Source organism: Meles meles, chromosome 20 (genome assembly GCF_922984935.1).
Source record: "Meles meles chromosome 20, mMelMel3.1 paternal haplotype, whole genome shotgun sequence".
Classification (NCBI taxonomy): Eukaryota; Metazoa; Chordata; class Mammalia; order Carnivora; family Mustelidae; genus Meles; species Meles meles.
Window position 1 is genome coordinate 1,104,939 of NC_060085.1, and position 19,140 is coordinate 1,124,078.

Below are 19,140 nucleotides of genomic sequence, written 5' to 3' on the forward strand. Positions count from 1 at the left end.
GAACGCTGCTGCCGGGTGTGAACACATGTGCTGTGGAAAATCCACAAAATGGAGAACCGAAAGTTGGCCCTTCTCCCAGGCAGGCAGCCTGGCCCATGGGCCATACCAAGCAGAAAGGAAAGGGGGGCGCATCCTGGAATGTACCACCGGCTTCCCCCATCACTGCTGCGCATGGTCCCACCCCCACCCCAGAGGCTGAGGGTGAGCCCTCCGGGGGGCACTCCATGCAGAAAAAGGTGATCCTCCGGGCACAGGGCCTGGGGGCCAGGTCAGCCTGGTGAGCCCTTGGTCCACAGCAGCCTGCCTCAGTTTATCCCTTCCATGCAATGGGCTTGCGCTACCCTTGGAGCAACCAGCACTCAGTCTCAACCCAGGTGACCCCTGGCACTGTGACTATCCAAGGGCCAGGGAGGGGGACACGCAGTGACACTTTCGGAATGCTTTCTGTCACTGAGCGTCATGCAGAACTGGTATCACACAAAGTATGTCCGCGTCCTCAGCTGTGGATTCTGACAGGACAATTTCCGTCTGACTTCAACAAGGGGACACGAGGTCTTGGCGCATTCAGTAAAGAAGACAGTGGCGTCCGGGTGAGGGGGGACAATGCAAGGGCTGGAAACGGACCCACTCGGAGCCCAGCATGCAGTAAGGACAGACTGTCAACAGGGGCAGGAGTGGCTTCTGTGGGAAACGGCGTCAGGGAAACCTATTTGGAAAAGCAGTTTGGGCTCCCACCACAGTCCTTCCCAGAAGCACTTTCCAAAATTAGACCAAAAATTTAAATATATATGTAAAAAAGAAACCATTACATTTCCAGAAAAACACATCAAATGTTTTATAATCTTGGAGTAGAGAAAATACTTCTGAGCATGACACAAAATGCAGAAACCATACATGAAAACAACTAACAATGAATAATAATGATTTTTAAATGCTTACCAAAAATAATATGAATTTTTTAGAAATCAGAGGAAAAAGACACAGTCCAAGTCAAAAAGAAATTATAGATTGGGGGGAGAAACGATTTTAACAGGAAATGGGCTAATTTCCTTCATATGTAAAGTGCTCCTAGAAAACAATAACACCAACAACCCAATGGAAAAATGGTTGAAGAATATGAAATACAAACGGCGTTTACATATGTACACATTAATAACAGATACAGACTTTCCCATTTTGAAGTGATTATATAAGTGGCAAAAAATAAGTTCAACAAGGGGCACCTGGGTAGCTCAGTGGGTTAAAGCCTCTGCCTTCGGCTCAGGTCATGATCTCAGGGTCCCGGGATCGAGTCCCGCATCGGGCTCTCTGCTCAGCAGGGAGCCTGCTTCCTCCTCTCTCTCTCTGCCTGCTTGTGATCTCTGTTCAGATAGGTAAATAAAATCTTTAAAAATAAATAAATAAATTGGACAAAACTGTTGCTACGTTTCATTTCCCTCTAGGAAACACAAGTAAAGCTATAATGAAATACTATTTTACCCCAACCAGATGTGCAAAGGCAAGCAACAGGGATGGGCGCTAGGCCATCCTTCCTGGGTGCTTGCTTGGTGGAAAGCAATCCCGCGGCCTGTTAGAGAGTTGGTGCACACATTCAGAGAGGGTGAAAAGCCCTTTGACCCAGCACTCCTGCGCTAAAGAACGTAGCCTCAGGCCAACCTGAAGAAACGTTCCTGCTGGGTTACAAAGACACTTGTACAAGCTTAATCAATCTAGCATTGCTGGTTACAAAAAGCCCAGAAAGAACCGAAATTTCTACCAACAGGAAACAAGAAACCCAGCACTAACACCATAGGGTGCCACAACTGAAATGAATGGCCCAGGACAGGGAGAGCACCCCCCCCCTCGCCCCCAGCTATGTTGGCCGAAAGGGTTACATGTGAAGGGAGAGAAGTTTTGCATCAACACATCAGATGTACATGCACAGACTTTCTTCCTCGACGCATGAGAAAGTGCCCAGGACAGGGGAGCCAGGCCCTGGAGGTCAGAGGTTGGAGGGATGCCAAGTTTTCCCCCAACGCCCTTCCAAACTCCCGAACTGTTGACTCTGTGTATCCAAGAACATTTCTGCTCCAATTCTAAACAAGTTGATTTCGGCTTACTGGATTTGTGGAACTCCGGCTCCCGGGCCACCTGCCCTCGGATGGGGTCCAAGGGCAGCGGGGAGGGGGTGGGGTGTGCTTCGGGGAAGAAACACTGTAGCAGCAGAGAAAGTCAGGCCTGTTGAGAAACACCAGCCACGCTGGGGTCATCTGCACCAGGCCAGGACGCAGGGCATGTCAGCAACAACGGCCGACCTGTGGCATGCAAAGGCCCTGTGGTGGGCAGGGCAGGTGAGGCTTAGGCCCACAGGCGGTCTCTCCGGAGCGCATCTCGTGTCCAGTGCTGCTCCTTAGCGTCGGGTCGTATCAGAAACGGCCCTGAATGCCCGGCAAGCGGGGCCCGTGGGGCCCGGGAGGGCCGGGGCACCAGCAGCCGGCGCCTCGGCCCCTCCCCAGGCAAGGGCACTCTGCCGCGTCGGAGAAGGGCGGGACGGGACCCCGGCCGGCGGCGCGCTGAGTCCGGACGCAAGCCTCGAGGGAGGGGCGTCCTCGCGCGCCCCCGCCCCGTCACGGTGTCAGGGCGGCACGGACGCGAGGCGAGCACGCAGGCCCCCGAGCACCCGGCCCGATTCCCCGCCGCGAGCCCGGCTCTGCGTCCACTCCGACGCCGACGTCCGCGCGGGCCCGCCCCACGGCAGCCCGTCCTGCGGGCGGGGAGGTCGGGGCGCGCAAAGGAGCGGGCGCCGGCAGGGCTGCGGGGTGCGAGCGGCGGCCACTCACCCCCCCTCCCGGTCCCGCGGGCCGCCGCCGCCTCGGCGCGCGGTACCGCCACTTCCGCTTCCGCCCGGGCCGCGCCCCCACGGCGCCATCCCCGCCCCCAGGACGAAGTACCGCCCCGCCCTTAAAGGGGCCGCGGAACCCAGGAGGCCTCGGACTGCGGCGGTGGAACGAACCCTGAGCCCCGTCACCGCCGCCGCCGCGCGGGCTGAGTCGCCCCGGACCGTTCTCGCTCTGCGGAGGCGCAGGGGACCCCCCAGGGCCTGGTGGTGAGGTCCAGGGAGACCCTGGCTCAGCCCTGCTTTCCATGGCACCCCGGGAGGACACGCTCTGATGGCCCCAGGACGGAAGTGCCCCCCCATCCCAGTCCCTGCTCCCTTTCCTAGGGGGACCCCGCTGGGCCTCTGGACCTGGCAGGGTCACGGTGGGCTCTCCTGGCTCTTCGTGCAGGGGAGGGGGGTGAGGACGGGCGGGACAGCACCTCCCAGACCTCGTGTCCGTATTTACCACGTGGGAGCGGACTAACACCCTCCCAGGAGGCACAGGCCCTCAGGCACCTGGGGCCGCATGCCCCTACCCCTCCATCCCCACCCACCCAGTAGCCTCGAGGGGTGGGACTCTGGATGGGACCCAAACCCATCTCCTCTTCCACAAGGACAGTGACCAGACCCTGCATTTGTCCCACTCACTGGGCCCTGAAAAGCATGCCTGAGCCACAAAGGAAGAGGAACCCTAAAATTTTAAATCTTTAATTTGTTTTCACGTTTTTCCTTCTTTTTGCTTCCAAAAGGAAAGGAGAGCGTAGCTCCGCGCCTGTACATCGTCCACGGCCCTGGGCTGGGGCAGGTCCCGGCCCGGCCCCCCCGACGCCCGATCCCCAGCTGTCTTGGAGGACTGGGGTGCCCAGGGGGGTGGGGGGGTTTCACATGCAGCCCCCGGGCCGGGGCGGGGGCGAGGCCCAGGCGCCGCCTTATTGCTGAAGTCCCGGCTCGGCTCAGGGCCCGGCTACACGCGCTGGCTGGGCAGCTCCTGGGAGATGAAGCGGCGCAGACGCTCCAAGTACTGGCTGTAGAGCTCGATGTCGTTGTGCCCGGCGCCCTCCACCCACAGCGGCTCCACGGCCTTGGGGCAGCGTTCATAGAGCGCCAGCCCGTGGGAGAAGTCGATTACTTCGTCCTCCGTGCCGTGGATGATGAGCACCGGTGACGTGATCTTGGACACCTTCTCGATGCTGTAGGGAAGGGCACCGCCAGGCTCTGAGCAGCGCCCCCCCCCCCACCCCGCAGAAGCCCCTCCCCTGATCCCCACCCGGCCACCGCCATCCCCATCCCCCCCCCTCACTTGGGGAATGCATCGAAGCAGTAGGTCTTCTTGGTGTCAGGGAAGGCAACGCGCATGCCCGAGGTGAGCGGCGAGTGCAGCACCACGGCAGCGCACTCGTAGCGGGAGGCCAGGTCCACGGTGGGCACCGTGCCGATGCTCTGCCCGTACAGGACGATGCTGTCCGGGCTGATGCCGTACCTGGCCGGGAGGGGCGGGGAGGGGCGGGGGAGACGGCAGGATCAGCCACAGCCAGCAGCAGCCGCAGCAAGCAGCACACCCCCCTCCTCCGCCCTGCCCTCCCAGGGCAGCCCCCCACTCTCCCTGCGTGGCTCTGGGCAAGGGCGTTGGACGCAGAGACAATCCCCCATACTCGCCAGCACTGTCCCCAACAGCGAACAAGAGCACTCAGTAAGGAGGCAGGGCCTGGGCAGATGCGCAGAGGCTGAGGCAGCTGCAGCCCTGCCCAGCACCAACCTGTTTCAGCAACAGCGTCAACCTGCATCACGGGTGTGGGGTGCCCCTGGTGAGGGCCCCCACGCCATGCTTGGGGTTGGGGGGGACAAGGCAGGCGCTGAGGCCTCTCCTGCTCCCGCCGCACCAGCTCCCCCACCCCCTTGACCAAGGACACACCCAGTTCCTGAGAGCACAGGTAGGGTACCTGTCTTCCTCCCACCATCCCGCACCCATCCATGCCCTTCGCCAAGAGAAATCATGGCAGCTGTGAATCCTGATTTCACCAGCCAGTCTCCAGCCCCTCGCTGCGCGGCCCAGTTGGGGGCTCAGTACAACCCAGGCGAGGGGGAGTGGTGGCTCCTGTGTGGAGGTGGGCACCACATCCTGCATCTGGGTCCCAGCCCTTCCCCGTAGCCTGCACCCACTGCCCCCGACTCCCCTAGCCCCCCACCTTACCCCCAGCACAGCTGACCCGGCCCCAAGCCAGCTCCACAGCCTCCAAGCGCCCATTCCCATCTGCATGGGACCCACCAGCCACCCTCCCCGGGGAAGAGGCCTCCATGATTCTCCCACAGACCTGGACCCTGATACCCCAAGAGAACGCCCTTCTGCATCTCCCCTGTGCAACCCCCCAGGTGGCAAGACTCCACCTGTCTACCCAGGGGCCACCCCATCTGTCTCTGTCCTGGGAGGCAGCACTCCAGGTCACAGCTGCCTGGCCCCGGGCTTCAGGGACCCCATCGGGCCTTCGGCCCACCACCCTGACCGCCGCTCCGCAGCCAGCTCCCCGCACCACGGAAGGCACCACTGCCCTGAGCAGCAGTCGCTCCCAACCCTCAGACGCCGCCCGCTGCACAAACACGATAGGCGCCAGGGGCAGCGGCGGGTCCTCCGCAGCCATCCCAGGCCCCTGGTCACCGCCGGGGTCGAGCCTCCTGCCCTCCCGCTGACTCTTTCCCTGAGGGATTGGGTCTCTGAGGACAGTGCCGGCAGCAGGACAGACGGTGGGACGGACACGGCTCAGAGCCCTCGCCGCAGAGCAGGCTGTGATCTGCCAGCCCCCACCCAGCCGGCAGGAACCACAGCAGGAAGGGCTGAGGAAGCCGAGGGCAGCACGTCCCTGCACCGCGCCGCCCAGGATGGGTCCCCTGTGCCAGGGTGGTACCAGGGGACCCCACTCCTGGGGCCTGAAGCCCAGACTGCCTGGTGCATCACTTCGGCAACCAGGGTCCCCAACCTCCCCAGGGCAGGCTGACTTTGGTCCCTGCGGGAAGGAGGGGGTGCAGGGGGGCCGGCAGGACTGAGACGGGGAGCCTGAGAAGGCAATAGGCAGGGCAGCGCCTCCAGGAGGACCAGAGGTAGTCAGGGCGGCCTCCTTCGGCAGGATTCTTTGGATCCTCAGACACCAGGTAAGTAAGTGGGAAGGGGGCTGCCCGGGAACTGGATGAGCCGTGTGGTGGGGCTCCAGGGACGGAGGTGTGGCCCCAGCTTCAGGGGCCTTAGGCAAGCACACAGGTACAAGCTGGGGGCCCATACCCAGGGAGGGCCTAGCCTCTGCCTGCTACCTTCCCACTGGCCCCCAGGGCTGTGCTAGACACAGAACTGACAGAACCCTCTAGAACTTTAGAACCCTCCAGGTCCGGAAGAGCCCTACCCCCAAGAGAGCACAGCCACTGGCCACTCATGCCTCATGGGCCAGCCCTGGGAACATGACAGAGCAGCCCCACTCTACCCTGAAAACCACATCTCCCTTGGGGCGCCTGGGTAGCTCAGTGGATTAAGCCTCTGCCTTCGGCTCAGGTCATGATCTCAGGGTCCTGGGATTGAGCCCCGCATCGGGCTCTCTGCTCCGCGGGGAGCCTGCTTCCTCCTCTCTCTCTGCGCCTCTCTGCCTACTTGTGATCTCTCTCTCTCTGTCAAATAAATAAATAAAAATCTTTAAAAAAAAAAAAAAAAAAAAACCACATCTCCCTGGGCGGCCGGACTGTCCCGAGTCCTTGCGCAGCCTGCAGGCGCCCTCCCCGCCGCCCCCAGCCACGCTCTGCAGGCGAAGCCTCCACTCCCCCAGGGACAGCCCCAGCCCATCTACACCCCCTCCGGGCAAGGGGGTCCCAGGAGGAGAGGAGCGCCCACCCCAAGTCCCCACACATCAAGCCTGTCACACCATGGGGACACAGGTCAGGCCTCGCCCTGTCGCCCAGCACGGCCGCGGACGGCTCCATCTCATGAGGGCTCCCCCGCCAGGCCCGAGTCCCCAGGCGGCCACCCCCAGCCCAGCACGAAGCTCACCGCGTGCGCAGCGCCTGCCAGGCGGCGTCGATGTCGGCGTACAGGTTCTTCTCGGAGGGCTTGCCCGAGCTGGCGCCGTAGCCCGAGTAGTCGTAGGAGAACACGTTGCAGCTGATGCGTGTGCCCAGGCCGATGTAGAAGCTGCTCATCTGGCCCAGGTCCACCGCGTTGCCGTGCGAGAAGAGAACCGTGTACCTGTGGCGGGGAGGGGGCGGGGCAGGTCAGAGGGAAAGGGACAGGACACACCCCGCCCCCCACCACAGCCGAGAGTGTCAATGAGGGAGGCAGGCCGCCCCTTCCGGCTCCTCCTGGCTCTGTGGTCTTGGGCAGGGGACAGACGGCAGGGCCACAGACGTGCCCTCTGTGCAAGGGAACCGCGGGGACCACCAATCACAGTCTCGGCATAGGGTGGACCACGGCACGGGCCCAGCAGGCACAGTGACTGCGGCGTGTCCTCCCTCTGGGCGGCGGCTGTCTCTCCTGGAAGCCCTCCTTTCAGAGCGCCTTCCACAGCCCCAGGACGGCACGCACACATGCCCGCTGCCCAGACCCGTCCGGAGAGTGAGACGGCGGCTTCTCCTCCCGGTGGCTGGCCCCCGCCCTGGCCCCCACAAAGGAATAAAGCCGATCGCTACTCACAGCACCTCTCCCCACTCCCACAGAACGTGACCCCGGCACCCGTCTCCGCCCTGGGAGGCTGCTGGCGGAGCAGGCCCTGCCCCAGGTCACCCACAGGCTGGCTCCTGGCCAGTGCACTCCTCGAGCCTTCTTCCTCCAGCACCCCTGGCCCCCAGCCTAGCTAAAAGGTAAACACTTGCCCTTTGAACTCAGATCCGAGTCAGAACCCTGCCTGCCCTAAAGGCAGAAACACCTGGAAGGCCCCACCTCTCTCCCACTACGGTACTTCAGGCCCCAGGGACACCCCGGTAATGAGGAGTCAGACTTGGCCAGAGCCACCTGCCAGGCTTCGAGTGCCCTGGCCCCAAAGCAAATGCCAAGGCCTCACTGAGGACCCAGCACCAGGAGCCCTTCCCAGAGCGGGTGTGCACCGAGACCCTGAAGCAGGCGGACCCTGGTCAAGCAGGCGACACTGCGGTCACTCAGAACCGCCTCCCCGGGCCTCCGGGCACTCATCTGCAAAACAGGGGCTGCACCCAGAGGACGGGAGGCCTGACGGTCCCGGTGGCCTTGGGTGGAGAGAGGCCTGCCCTCAGTGGAGGTCAGCCGCCACCGTCTGGCAAGAAGAGTCCCCAGGGCGCCTGCACCGCCAGACGGGCTCTCATCTGGGCTCTGGCCGTGGGGCACGACCCCCGGCAGGAAACGAGAGGCCCGAGGACAGAGCACACCCTGCACCAGGAGCCTCCGGGTCCCCCTCCCAGCTCCTTCCCCGCCCCCCAACGTGGCACCGAACGCCCGCAACACGTGGCGACCGCGAGGCTCACCTGGCGCCGGGCACACAGCGCACATACATGCAGGAGATGCGGTTGCCCCGGCTGCTCTTGGTCAGGAAGACCTCGACGGCGTCCAGCTCGCGCTGGCTGTACTGGAAGTCAGCCCGCTCCGTCAGGTGGAGCTTCCAGCGCCCGGGGCTGCCGGCAGAGGCCCGCAGGGTCGCCGAAGGGGCGGCCCCTGCTCCAGCGGGCCCTGGCTCGGGCTCGGGCACCAGCGAGTAGGTGGGCTCTGGCGGCAAGAAGGCGAGCTTGGCAGCAATGCGGCCGGGGCAGGGTGGGCAGCAGAAAAGGCAGCAGAGCTCGCTCACTGACAGGCCGTTCATGGCGGGCGCCGGGCCCCAGGGTGGGCCTCGCGTGGCAGGGGAGGGGTGGGGGTGCTCTGAGACGCGGGCAGGGGGGAGGGCAACCCCCGGCCACCGCCCCAGACAAGAGCCCCCTTAGGAGGCCGCGGCCCAGCCCCATCGTGGTCCAAGCCGAGCCCCTGGGAGCCTCGCAGACTTGCGTCTCCATGTCGTGCAGAGGGAAACCCTGCAGGGGAGAAGTGAGAAACGGGGTTCCCTTGGGGTTGCGCCGGGAGGCGCGGGACCCAGTCTTATCCATACCAGGCCTCTCGGCTTCCTCCCAGTCCAGTCCACCCTCTTCCGCCCAAACTGCTCCACCCTGCACCGCGCGGGCCGGGGGCCCAGCTCGTCCTCCACAGGGACCAGGTACCTCCCAGGGGGCTTGGCGGGACCCAAAGCCGACGAGACCAGCGCCTGCTACACCCTTCCTCAGCGTCCAGCCGCCGGCGCTCGCCATGTGAGCCCCCACCTGTCAGCCCAGGGTCGGCCCGCAGGCTGCGCGGGGCCTTCAGAGCCCTGGCTTCCCCAGCTGTCCCCACACAGCCCCTGCTCTGGGCCCACACAGACGCCGTCACCCTCCCTACCCCTCTGTCCTCACAGCCGGCCCAGACTCTCCCCCGAGCCCAACTCTGTGCTCTCGAGGATTCATCTGCCACCCCCCGGTGACACAAGGCGGCCAAGGGGACGACAGCCTGCTGCCTGGAGGGCCCTGGGAGTGTGCTCCAGAGGGCCGGGCCGGGGCAGGCCTGCACTGTCCAGAGGCAGGAGACACACAACAAACAAAGGCTCCGCGAACAAAAGCAGGATACATCCAGAGGCTGAGTGGGGACAATGGCTCTCCCGGTGCTGGGGCCAGGCTGGGGGGAGGGGTCCTGGGGCCTGAAGGAGTCCGGCTCGGCCCCACCAGCCCAGCTCTGGCAGCACAGGGCTGTGTGGCCTCAGGCAAGGCTCTCTCCCTCCCTGGGCCTCTGTGCCCTCGCTGACCAGCAAAGACGCCTCTCAGCTCCCAGAGGAGTACAGGAGAGAACCCAGTCGCAGAGACACCCACCGCGCTACGCCGCGAGGGCAGACAGTCCCACACCGAGCCGCCAACGCAGGCACGGGAAGAAACCCAGAGGCTCGAGGAAGACCTCACCGCCCAGTAGGCCTTTCCCTCCAGACTGGGACGAGAGAGTGGCACTCACGAGTCCGCCGTAGAGGCAGAGCACCGCGGCGCGTGCCGTTCTGGGGTCCCGGCACTTGAGACACTCAGACGCAGAGCAGGCCGCGGCCCTCAGACACACCTGCTCTCCGCAGACCTGTGTGACCTGCCACCACGGGCTGGAGACTGCCCAGATTCGGGGCACACGGGAGCGGTGGGTGGGCGCTGGAGCCCCGCACCTGCGAGTGCGCTTCAGAAGCAAGGCGCTGTGGTTCTCACTCCCAGAGGGGGAGAGTTTGCCCCCAGGACACTAGCCAACGGGGAGAAACCTGGGTTGTGACAGCACGGGAAGGGCACTCCCAGCACTGAATGGGGGAGGCCAGGGATGCTGACAGACACACGCTACAGAGCACCCCTCCCTTTGCCCAAAAAGGAATGATCTGTCCCCAGATGTCGCCAGTCCACCAAGCCAGTCTGCTCCGATGTACTCTCGGAGATCCAGACCCAGACTCGGCCGCTGCGCTGGGGCCGGGGAGGAAGAGCAGGGCTGGACTTTGCACGGCTCAGTGAAGAGGGGTGTCCAGGGGAAGGCCTGGCTGAGAGCCAGGTGGGCACGCAGGAGCCCCCCGGCCACTAAGGAAATGAAGGGGCACACCTGCATTCACCCACTGCCCACGCCAGAAACACCGTGTCGTCCTCGACTCCTCCCTCCACTGGGGTCTGATGGGTGCTTCAACCAGTTCCTGGTCCACAAGCCGCCACCTTTCACCCCGGCTGCTTGCTCCCCACCCCCACACCGCTCGCCCGCAGCCCCAGCGCTCGCCCAGCACACACCCAAGCACACGGCTTCTCCCCTACTTTCAGGACAGAAATCGAATCCCTGGCCCAGCCTGCCAAAGGCCGACCCCTGCAGCCTCCCCCACCGTGTTCCCCACTCCCTTCGCTCTGCCCAGACAAGCCAGAGTCCATGCGGTTGCCCTGCCGGGAACGCCCTCCCCCGATCTCACTAGATGGTCTTTGCCCCTTGTCCTGTCCACCCTTTGGAGCCCCCTTCCAGCGCCCTTGGAGAGGCCTTCCAAAGCAGGTCAAGGCGCCCCGCGCTCTGCCGGTGCAGGTCTGCCTCCACAGCACTCACCAGAAGTTGTATTGACGCGTTTGGCCAACGCCGCCAGGGCAATCAGAGGGCAGGACAGCTATCTGCCCTACTGGGCGAGTGACAGGAGGGAAAGACGAAAGGGGGAAGCTGCGGAGTCTGCCAGCTTGACAGGGAGGTAGGACAGTCTCTTCTCGGGCCAGGCATACCTGGGACCTCCCGGGCGCCACTCAGGAGTGTTGCCGAGTGAGTCCCGGGAGCGGGGTCTCGGCGGGCGGTGCACACCCACTGCTTCACTCACTGGGCGCAGGCCCCTGGCCCCGCAGCTCGTCTACAGGTGCACCACTGGGCGCTCTGCCGCCGCCCCGCCCCACTAGGGCCCCGCGGGGGCTGGTGTTCTGAGGACCCACAAGGAACCCAGCAACTGCAGCATCTACCATGACCTACATAGGCGCGACGCCGACCGCACCTGGCCCGGCCAGTCGGGGTGGGAAAGCCGCCTGGGAGAAGGCGCGTCTGAAAGGGCAGACTGAGCGGCTGGCGGAGAGGGAGCAGGGCAGCGCAACACCCCAGGGCTGAGGGCGGGTCCCAGGAACCCAAGGTCTCCCGCCTAAGTGCACACCGGTCAGAAGAGGCCCGGGGGTCCCGGGGGCGCCAGGGTTGGGTCGGGCGGCGCCCGTGAGCCCTGCGGCGAGCTCGCACTCCAACCCGGAGGAGACCTGGGCCGAGCACCCACCAGGGTGAGGGGCTGCGGGGTGACCCTGGCGGCAAGCGGAGGCCGGGAAGGCCACCAGGTGCTCCAGGCGGCCGGAAGGCGCCTGCGAAGGGGCAGGCGAAGGGGCCCGGCAGACGTTCAGAAAGCAGGGCTCCGCCGCGGGCTGCTGCGGTGGGCCCGGGGTCGGCTGCGGGGTCGGGCTGCGGGGTCGGGCGGTGGTCGGCGGCTGGCGGCCGGCGGCACACTCTGCCGGGGTCGGAACGCTGCTCCGCGGGTCCCACAGCCCGGCCCGCGGCCTCCCCGGGAGTGAGGGGTCGGGGACGTCCCACCTGGCTGTCCCGGCCTCGCGGGCAGGCGCCGCTCCCCAAACGGCCGCGGGCGGCACTGCGGTCGCCCCGCGCCGCCGCGCTCGCCCCTGCTGGGCACTCACCGCCGCGGCCCGCGCCCCCCGGCCCCGGGGCCGCGCTCCATGGCTCCCGGCCGCCCGCCCGTGCGTCCGTCGATCCCTCGGCGCCCCGGCCCAGCCTCCTGCGCCGCCACCGCCGCCGCCGCACCCCCACGGGCGGAAATGAGCCTAGATCCCGCCGCCGCCCCGGAAGTGACGCGATACGCGCGCGGGGGCCCAGGAGCTGCGGACAGGCGCCGGCGCTGCGTGCTTCCGGGGGCCAGGGGGCGGAGTTGGGGCGGGGGCGAACGCGGGGTGGGCGGGGGCCGGATCGTGGTTGGCGGAGCCGGGATTGGGGGAGGAGCTGACTCGCTGGTGGGGCGGGGCATGGCGGGGTGGGCGGGGCCGGCTCCGTGGGCGGGCGTGGCGGCGTGCGGGGGGCCGAGCCCCGGGTTGCGGCCGCGGTTTTCCGCAGAGTCCCAGCCATTCATTCGTTCTTTCGCTCCTTCCAGGGCCAGGGCTGGGGAGAGGCGAGCGGGGCACTCGCTGCGGAAGCAGAATTTACAGAGGCGCCGAAAAGCTCCGTCGTTGGGATAGAATGTTCGTGCGCTATCAAAAAAGAACGAAATTTTCCCGGAACCGGCCCTGACCCAATGAGGAGGGAGGCAAGGTCATGCAAGTGCAGGGCCGGGTCCGACCTTTTCCAGATCCTGAGGTTTTGCTCACCATGGCTTATTTTGCGTTAATTTCGGCTTTTTTTTTTTATTTTTTTTTAAGATTTTATTTATTTATTTGACAGAGAGATCACAAGTAGGCAGAGAGGCAGGCAGAGAGAGTGAGAGGGAAGCAGGCTCCCCGCCGAGCAGAGAGCCCGATGGGGGACTCGATCCCAGGACCCCGAGATCATGTCCTGAGCCGAAGGCAGCGGCTTAAACCACTGAGCCACCCAGGCGCCCCTAATTTCGGCTTTTTAAATGTTGCATTAAAATACTACGAATCTTTGCACCTGCGCTTTCCGGTGTCCCTTGAGTCTGTGCCCCACACTCCTCACCCTGGGTCGGCCTCAACTCCCGCTGCGAGGAGGGAGCGGAGGAAGGAACAAGAGACAGATAAGGATGTGGGCCGGTCGCCATTTGCGGATGAACCTCCGCTGACGGTGGTCGGACCTGCCTGCGGAAGAGGTGACGGGGACAGAGTCTGCAGAGGCCCACGGGCCCCAGGCTGCAGGCAGGACTGCAAAGTAGCGGAACAGCCTTGCCCTTCCAGGCCCCCTGCATTTGCCTTTTCCACCCCATGCCCGCAGCCCCAGCCCCCAAGCCTCCCCCCCCAACTCTAACCTTCAGTTTTGTTGACAGAGATAAGCTCTGGGCTTCCCAGCCAGCCCTCCCCCAGGGCCCCAGTCCTCCTAATGGGGGCCTGGGGAGGCCCGGGCCCGGGAGTGGAGACTGCCCAGGGGTGGTTTTCCATGGTTTCATCTGGCCACCTGCCCCAGCTGCATGCCAGAGAGCTGTCCAGGGGGGGCTCCCTCTGCCCGAATGCCTCCCCCAAGGCTCCCAACGTCAGCTGAAGTGCTTCCGAGCTCCAAAGGTCACAACCATGCCAGGCTCCTGCCAATTTTCTTGATTTCCTCATGACTTCTTCGAGCAGGAAGGGGCCTGTCCACAGCCTCCTTCCGCAGCCCTCCTTCCTCTCCAGCCCCATTCCCTCCGGGCTGGACCGCTGTACCCCCCTAGGACAACACTGGCAAATACCAGTGAAAGGGGGCTGGGCCCAGGAGATGGGCACAAGCCTCGATCCCCACTCACTGAGCTCCCTCCACTGACCAGAGCAAACTCTGCCAAGATAAAAGCACTGTTGTGAGGCTCCCCATGTTTCAGGACAGTCACTGTGTTTCCTTTCCTTCCCAAAGGCCCTGGCGGTCCAGCTGCCGGGCCACTTCCAACACCTTCCCTCCTTTCTCTCTCCATCCCAGCCATGTCGGCCTTCTCCAGTCTGTTCCTACCTCAGGGCCTTTGCACCAGCTGTGCCTCCTGTCCGCCTTGCCCTATCCCCAGGTAGCCCCAGGGCCGGCACTTCCTCATCTTCAGTCCCCTGCTGAAACGTCCCTCCTCCTCGGAGAGCCCCCACCTCCAAACACCCCCAGCCAGAGACCCTGTCACAGGCTCTCCTCTCCCATCATCCTCTTTATGGCCATCACAGGACTTCTTTTTTTTTTTAAGATTTCATTTATTTATTTAGCAGAGAGAGAGACAGCGAGAGAGGGAATACAAGCAGGGGGAGTGGGAGAGGGAGAAGCAGACTCCACACTGAGCAGGACCCTGGGATCATGACCTGAGCCCAAGGCAGATGCTTAACGACTGAGCCACTCAGGCATTCGCATAATAGGACTTCTATTTCCAATCATTGTACTGGGTTGTTCCCTTGTTTATCTTCTGTCTTCCCCACATTCCATGAGCTCCTTGGGGCAGCGACCCTGGCTTTCGTCCACCATGTTCCCAGCTGTCCCCCACGATGTCTGACCAATGGATGGATGCCTGACACAGCACGACAATGATTCCCCAATCCACAGGACAGCGTTTGGGACGGTGGATGGCATCACTGTGACCTCAGGCCGTCCTGACCCTGCGTTTCTCCCTCTCTCCTGACCTGAGACACCCAGCCTGTGTGGAAGATAACAGGTCACAGGAATGTATGGCCTTAAAAATGCTCCCATCCTGGAGCCATGAATTCTAGCATGTGCTGTCCACTGTGAAAGCTACACGTGACACATGGCTACTTGAATTTAAATGAATTGATTAAAAGTAAATAAAAGTTAGAATTCAGTTCCTCAGTTGCAAGGGCCCATTTTAGGTGTCCAAGAGGCACGTGGGGGCTGGTAGCTCCTGGATGACACAGATAGAAGAATGTGTCCATCACCCAGAAAGTTCTAGAAGCATCGGCCTAGACAGTGAGCTCCAAGAGAAAAGGCACCTGCACCTGTTTCGTTCCCTATTGTGCTTCCAGTGTTTCTAGGTCAGGGCTTAATATCCAGTAGGTGCTCAATAAGTGTGGATGGAGAGAGAAAAAGGTGGGAGGGAGGGAGGGAGAGGGAGGAAAAGAAATTCTCCTTCTCAGGATCGAAGCGAACAATGTGGAATGAGGAGAGCAAGAGTTCTGTCCGTAGCCGTCTCTCCCCATGTTGTCTCCAACTGTGAAAACGGGGAAAACACCCTCAAAGTGCAGCGGCAGGAAGCGGAGTACAGAGACCGCTGTGGAGTCCTGACAGAAACCAGACAGACAGCGGCACCGCAGCCCTGGGGCCCGGAGACCAGGGCAAAGCCCTTTGGGTTTCGGTTTTGGTTTGTTTGCTTGTTTGTTTGTTGTTGTTGGTTTTAAGACTCTATTTTTAACATTATTATCTTTTTAAGATTATTTATTTATCTGAAAGACAGAGATCACAAGCAGGCAGAGAGGCAGGCAGAGAGAGAGAGAGGAGGAAGCAGGCTCCCCGCTGAGCAGAGAGCCCGATGCGATGCGGGGCTCGATCCCAGGACCCTGGGATCATGACCGGAGCCCAAGGCAGAGGCTTAACCCACAGAGCCCTCCAGGCGCCCCATGCAGCTGGGCTTTTAACAACCCTGCACAAGTGGTCACTTCTGCCCGGGGCCCAGCTGTGCAGGGAGACGAGATCGCTGGGGACTGTTCACGGCTCCTCACCTTTGATGTGTCTTCCAAGTTTGTCTGGGGCTTGGTGGCAACGGGACTTGTTTCGCTGTTACGATCAGGCAGAAGCTGGAATAAAACCAAATGGCTTAAAGAAGACAGGCTGGGGGACGGCTGGGTGGCTCAGTTGGCTAAGCAGCTGCCTTCGGCTCAGGTCATGATCCCGGCATCCCGGGATCGAGTCCCACATTGGGCTCCGTGCTCGGCGGGAAGCCTGCTTCTCCCTCTCCCCCCACTTGGGTTCCCTCTCTCACTGTCTCTCTCTCTCTATTAAATAAATAAATAAAATTGTTAAGAGCGAAACAACAACAAGAAATTAATGTTTCTGCTTCTTAGTGTCTGCCTGAGAGTGAGAGGGACTCGAACAGGTGCACTCGATACAAAACTAAGACCCCTGACCCCTGCCATGACGCGGAGGGACCCCGAGGACACGGGGCTCAGCGAGAGCAGCCAGACCCAGAAGGACACATCCCGCAGGACCCCACTCCCAAGAGGTCCCCAGAGGAGTCCCGTCCGCACGGACAGAGAGGAGAGGGTGGGGGCCGGGGCTGGGGCAGGGCTGGGGGGTCCGTACTTCATACTGATGAGCCCTGCGCTTAGAAATGGCTAAGCAGTAAATTTTATGTTATGTGTATTTCACCGCAATAAAATAGATAAATACACGTCTATGAAACCACGAGGTGTGGGGACAGCTCCAGGGCTCAGGGCAGCACCAGCTTCAAGGGGCTGGGACCTGTGCAGTCACCCAGAGCCTCGCGCTTCAAAGAGCCCCTCCCATGGGTTGTTGCCCTGTGGCTGTCGTGTTGAAATTCCTAAGAAGTTCTGAACAAGGGGCCCCATATTTTCACTTTCAACTGGGATCTGCCAATTATATGGCCCCTCCTGATTTGCAGGACGGACAGGGAACCCCGAATTCAGGGTCTGGGCCCCTGGGGTTGGTGGAGAAACACCCCAACTTGCAAGTCTGTCTTTACTCCACCCCGAGAGGAGAGAGTGAGACCCAGTAAGGAAGTGGGCTCCTGACTGGGTGAGGAAGGAAGTAGGGGGCGTCTGAAAATAGCTCAGCTGGCCCGCAGGGGGGGTGGGGGGAGGATGGCCCTGGAGGGAGGCAGGCCCTGGAGGCTTGGGACTTTCACCCAGGAAGCCCTTCCTGGGAACCCAGCCCTCTCCTTCCTCTCTCTGCTCAGCCAGACCCCTCAGCCTAGCCTTCCTGCCCCCGCCTACCTCTCCGGTCCCACCGCAGGAGTGGGGCTTAGAAGCAGAAAAGAGGGTGCCGGGAGGCTCAGCTGGGAGCTTGCGTTAGTCAGGTTTCCCCTGAGAAAGAGAACCACAGGACATCTGAGAATCGGAGCACGGATATACAGACAGATTTCTTTCTTTCTTTTTTAAGATTTTATTTATTTATTTCACAGAGAGCATAAGTAGGCAGAGAGGCAGGCAGAGAGAGAGGAAGGGAAGCAGGCTCCCCGCTGAGCAGAGAGCCGGATGTGGGGCTCGATCCCAGGACCTGGGATCATGACCTGAGCCGAAGGCAGAGGCTTTAACCCACCTAACCACCCAGGCGCCCCTTAAGAGGAGTTGGCCCACAGTTTCAGACGCTGAGTCCCATAATCCGATCTGCAAGCTAGAGTCCCAGTCCCAGGTCCCCGCTGAGGCAGAAGGCAAATTCTCCCTTCCTTCCCATTTGTTAAAATTCAGGTCCGCAATAGGGGCGCCTGGGTGGTCAGTGGGTTAAGTGCCTGCCTTCCGCTCCGGTCATAATCCTGGGGTCCTGAGATCAAGTCCCGCCTGCTCCGCGGGGAGCCTGCTTCTCCCTCTCCCTCCGCCCCTGCTTGTGTTCCTTCTTTAGTTGTCTCTGTCTCATAATAAACAAATAAAATCCTTAAAAAAATAACGACTTGCTTTCATGTCCACACGCCTGTGCATATGCAGAGGTGGCTGAGTCCGGTCCCTCCCGCTGGCCCCGGAGGGTCCCTCCTGCTCTGGCCTGGCCCCCTCCCGCACAGAGGTATGCAGGGTGATTTCAATTACTGCGAATCTGCTCCCCAGGGCTTTGAACTTCCCGAGGGTGGGAGCCTCAACGATCCGGGCGCGCTGTGCGGTAAGAGCCCGCGGCGGCCTCATGCAGCAGGTGCTCGCCCCTTCCACTCCTTCCACTCCGCGGGCCATGCGCATCCCCTCCCAGCCGGCCGGGGTTGTTTCCACTCTGAGGCTATTATGAGTCAAGTACAAACGCTCATTTGCCTTTTCCGGACACATGCAGTCCTTTTACTGGGCCAGGTGTCAGTTGGCTGGGGCTGCCGACTTGGGGTGACACGGGGTGGGGGCGGAGTGGGGTGGCCTGAAGGACATTTGTTTCCGCCTTGAGGCATGAGGTCTGAGGTCTGAGAACACATCTGAGGGTGTCAGTCGGGGCCTCCTGGGGCGGGGGGCTCTCCTCGGTCTGCCTAAACCATCTTCTCCCCTCGTCCTCACAGCCCTCGGACTGCGTCTGTGTCCCGATCTCTTCTCAAAGATTTTATTTATTTATTTGACAGACAGAAATCACGAGCAGGCAGAGAGGCAGGCAGAGAGAGAGGAGGAAGCAGGCTCCCCGCCGAGCAGAGAGCCCGATGCGGGGCTCCATCCCGGGACCCTGAGATCATGGCCTGCTGAGCCGAAGGCAGAGGCTTTAACCACTGAGCCCCCCAGGCGCCCCACCCCCCATCTCTTCTTACAAGGACAGTGGTCACACTGAGTCAGGGACACCCTCATGACCTCCTTTGAACTTAAGCCCCCTTTAAAGACCCTGTGTTTAATACAGCCACATTCTGAGCTCCTGGCAGTTAGGGGCTCAGGGTGTAAATTCGGAGGGGACACAATTCAGTCCCCAACAGCTGCCTATCTACTCAGGATGCTCATAGAATATACACGAGTTTCGCTTTTTTTTTTTTTTAAGACTTTATTTATTTATTTGACAGACAGGGATCACAAGTAGGCAGAGAGGCAATCAGGGGTGGGGAGCAGGCTCCCCGCTGAGCAGAGAGCCCGATGCGGGGCTCCATCCCAGGACCCTGAGATCACGACCTGAGCTGAAGGCACTGAGCTAACCAGGTGCCCCCCTACATGAGTTTAGCTTTAATGGAAGCTGCCAGGGCGCCCCAGTGGCTCCGTCAGATGAGTGACTGACTCTCGGCTTTGGCTCAGGTCATGGTGTTGGGGTCCTGGGATCGAGCCCGGTGTTGGGCTCTGTGACTCAGCAGGGAGTCAGCTTGGCATCCGCTCTCTCCCTCTCCCTCTGACTTTACCCTCGCTTGCACGTGCTCTCTCTCTCTCCCTCAAATAAATCTTAGGAAGAAAGAGAGAAAGAAGGGAAGAAAGAGAGAGGAACTGCCAGATGGTTTTGCAAAGTGGCAGCGCTCTCTGACTCTCTCTGTCTCTCCTCCGGGAGC

General features: G+C 62.0%; 1 protein-coding gene across 2 annotated transcripts; it reads right to left on the reverse strand.

The window, feature by feature from the left end:
- Positions 1–3,549: 3,549 nt before the first annotated feature.
- Positions 3,550–12,209, reverse strand: ABHD17A (abhydrolase domain containing 17A, depalmitoylase). 2 transcript variants are annotated; one of them, XM_045990988.1, is made up of 5 exons: positions 12,053–12,209; positions 8,324–8,860; positions 6,882–7,076; positions 4,158–4,337; positions 3,550–4,047 (listed from the first exon to the last, which is right to left on the reverse strand). In XM_045990988.1, the coding sequence occupies exons 2-5, from the start codon at positions 8,653–8,655 to the stop codon at positions 3,822–3,824; spliced, it is 933 nt and encodes a 310-aa protein (XP_045846944.1). In that variant the 5' UTR covers positions 8,656–8,860; positions 12,053–12,209; the 3' UTR covers positions 3,550–3,821. The 2 variants fall into 2 exon arrangements, with proteins under 2 accessions (XP_045846944.1, XP_045846946.1); XM_045990990.1 differs by lacking the exons at positions 8,324–8,860; positions 12,053–12,209 and adding an exon at positions 7,241–7,705.
- Between the last annotated feature and the right edge of the window lie 6,931 nt (positions 12,210–19,140).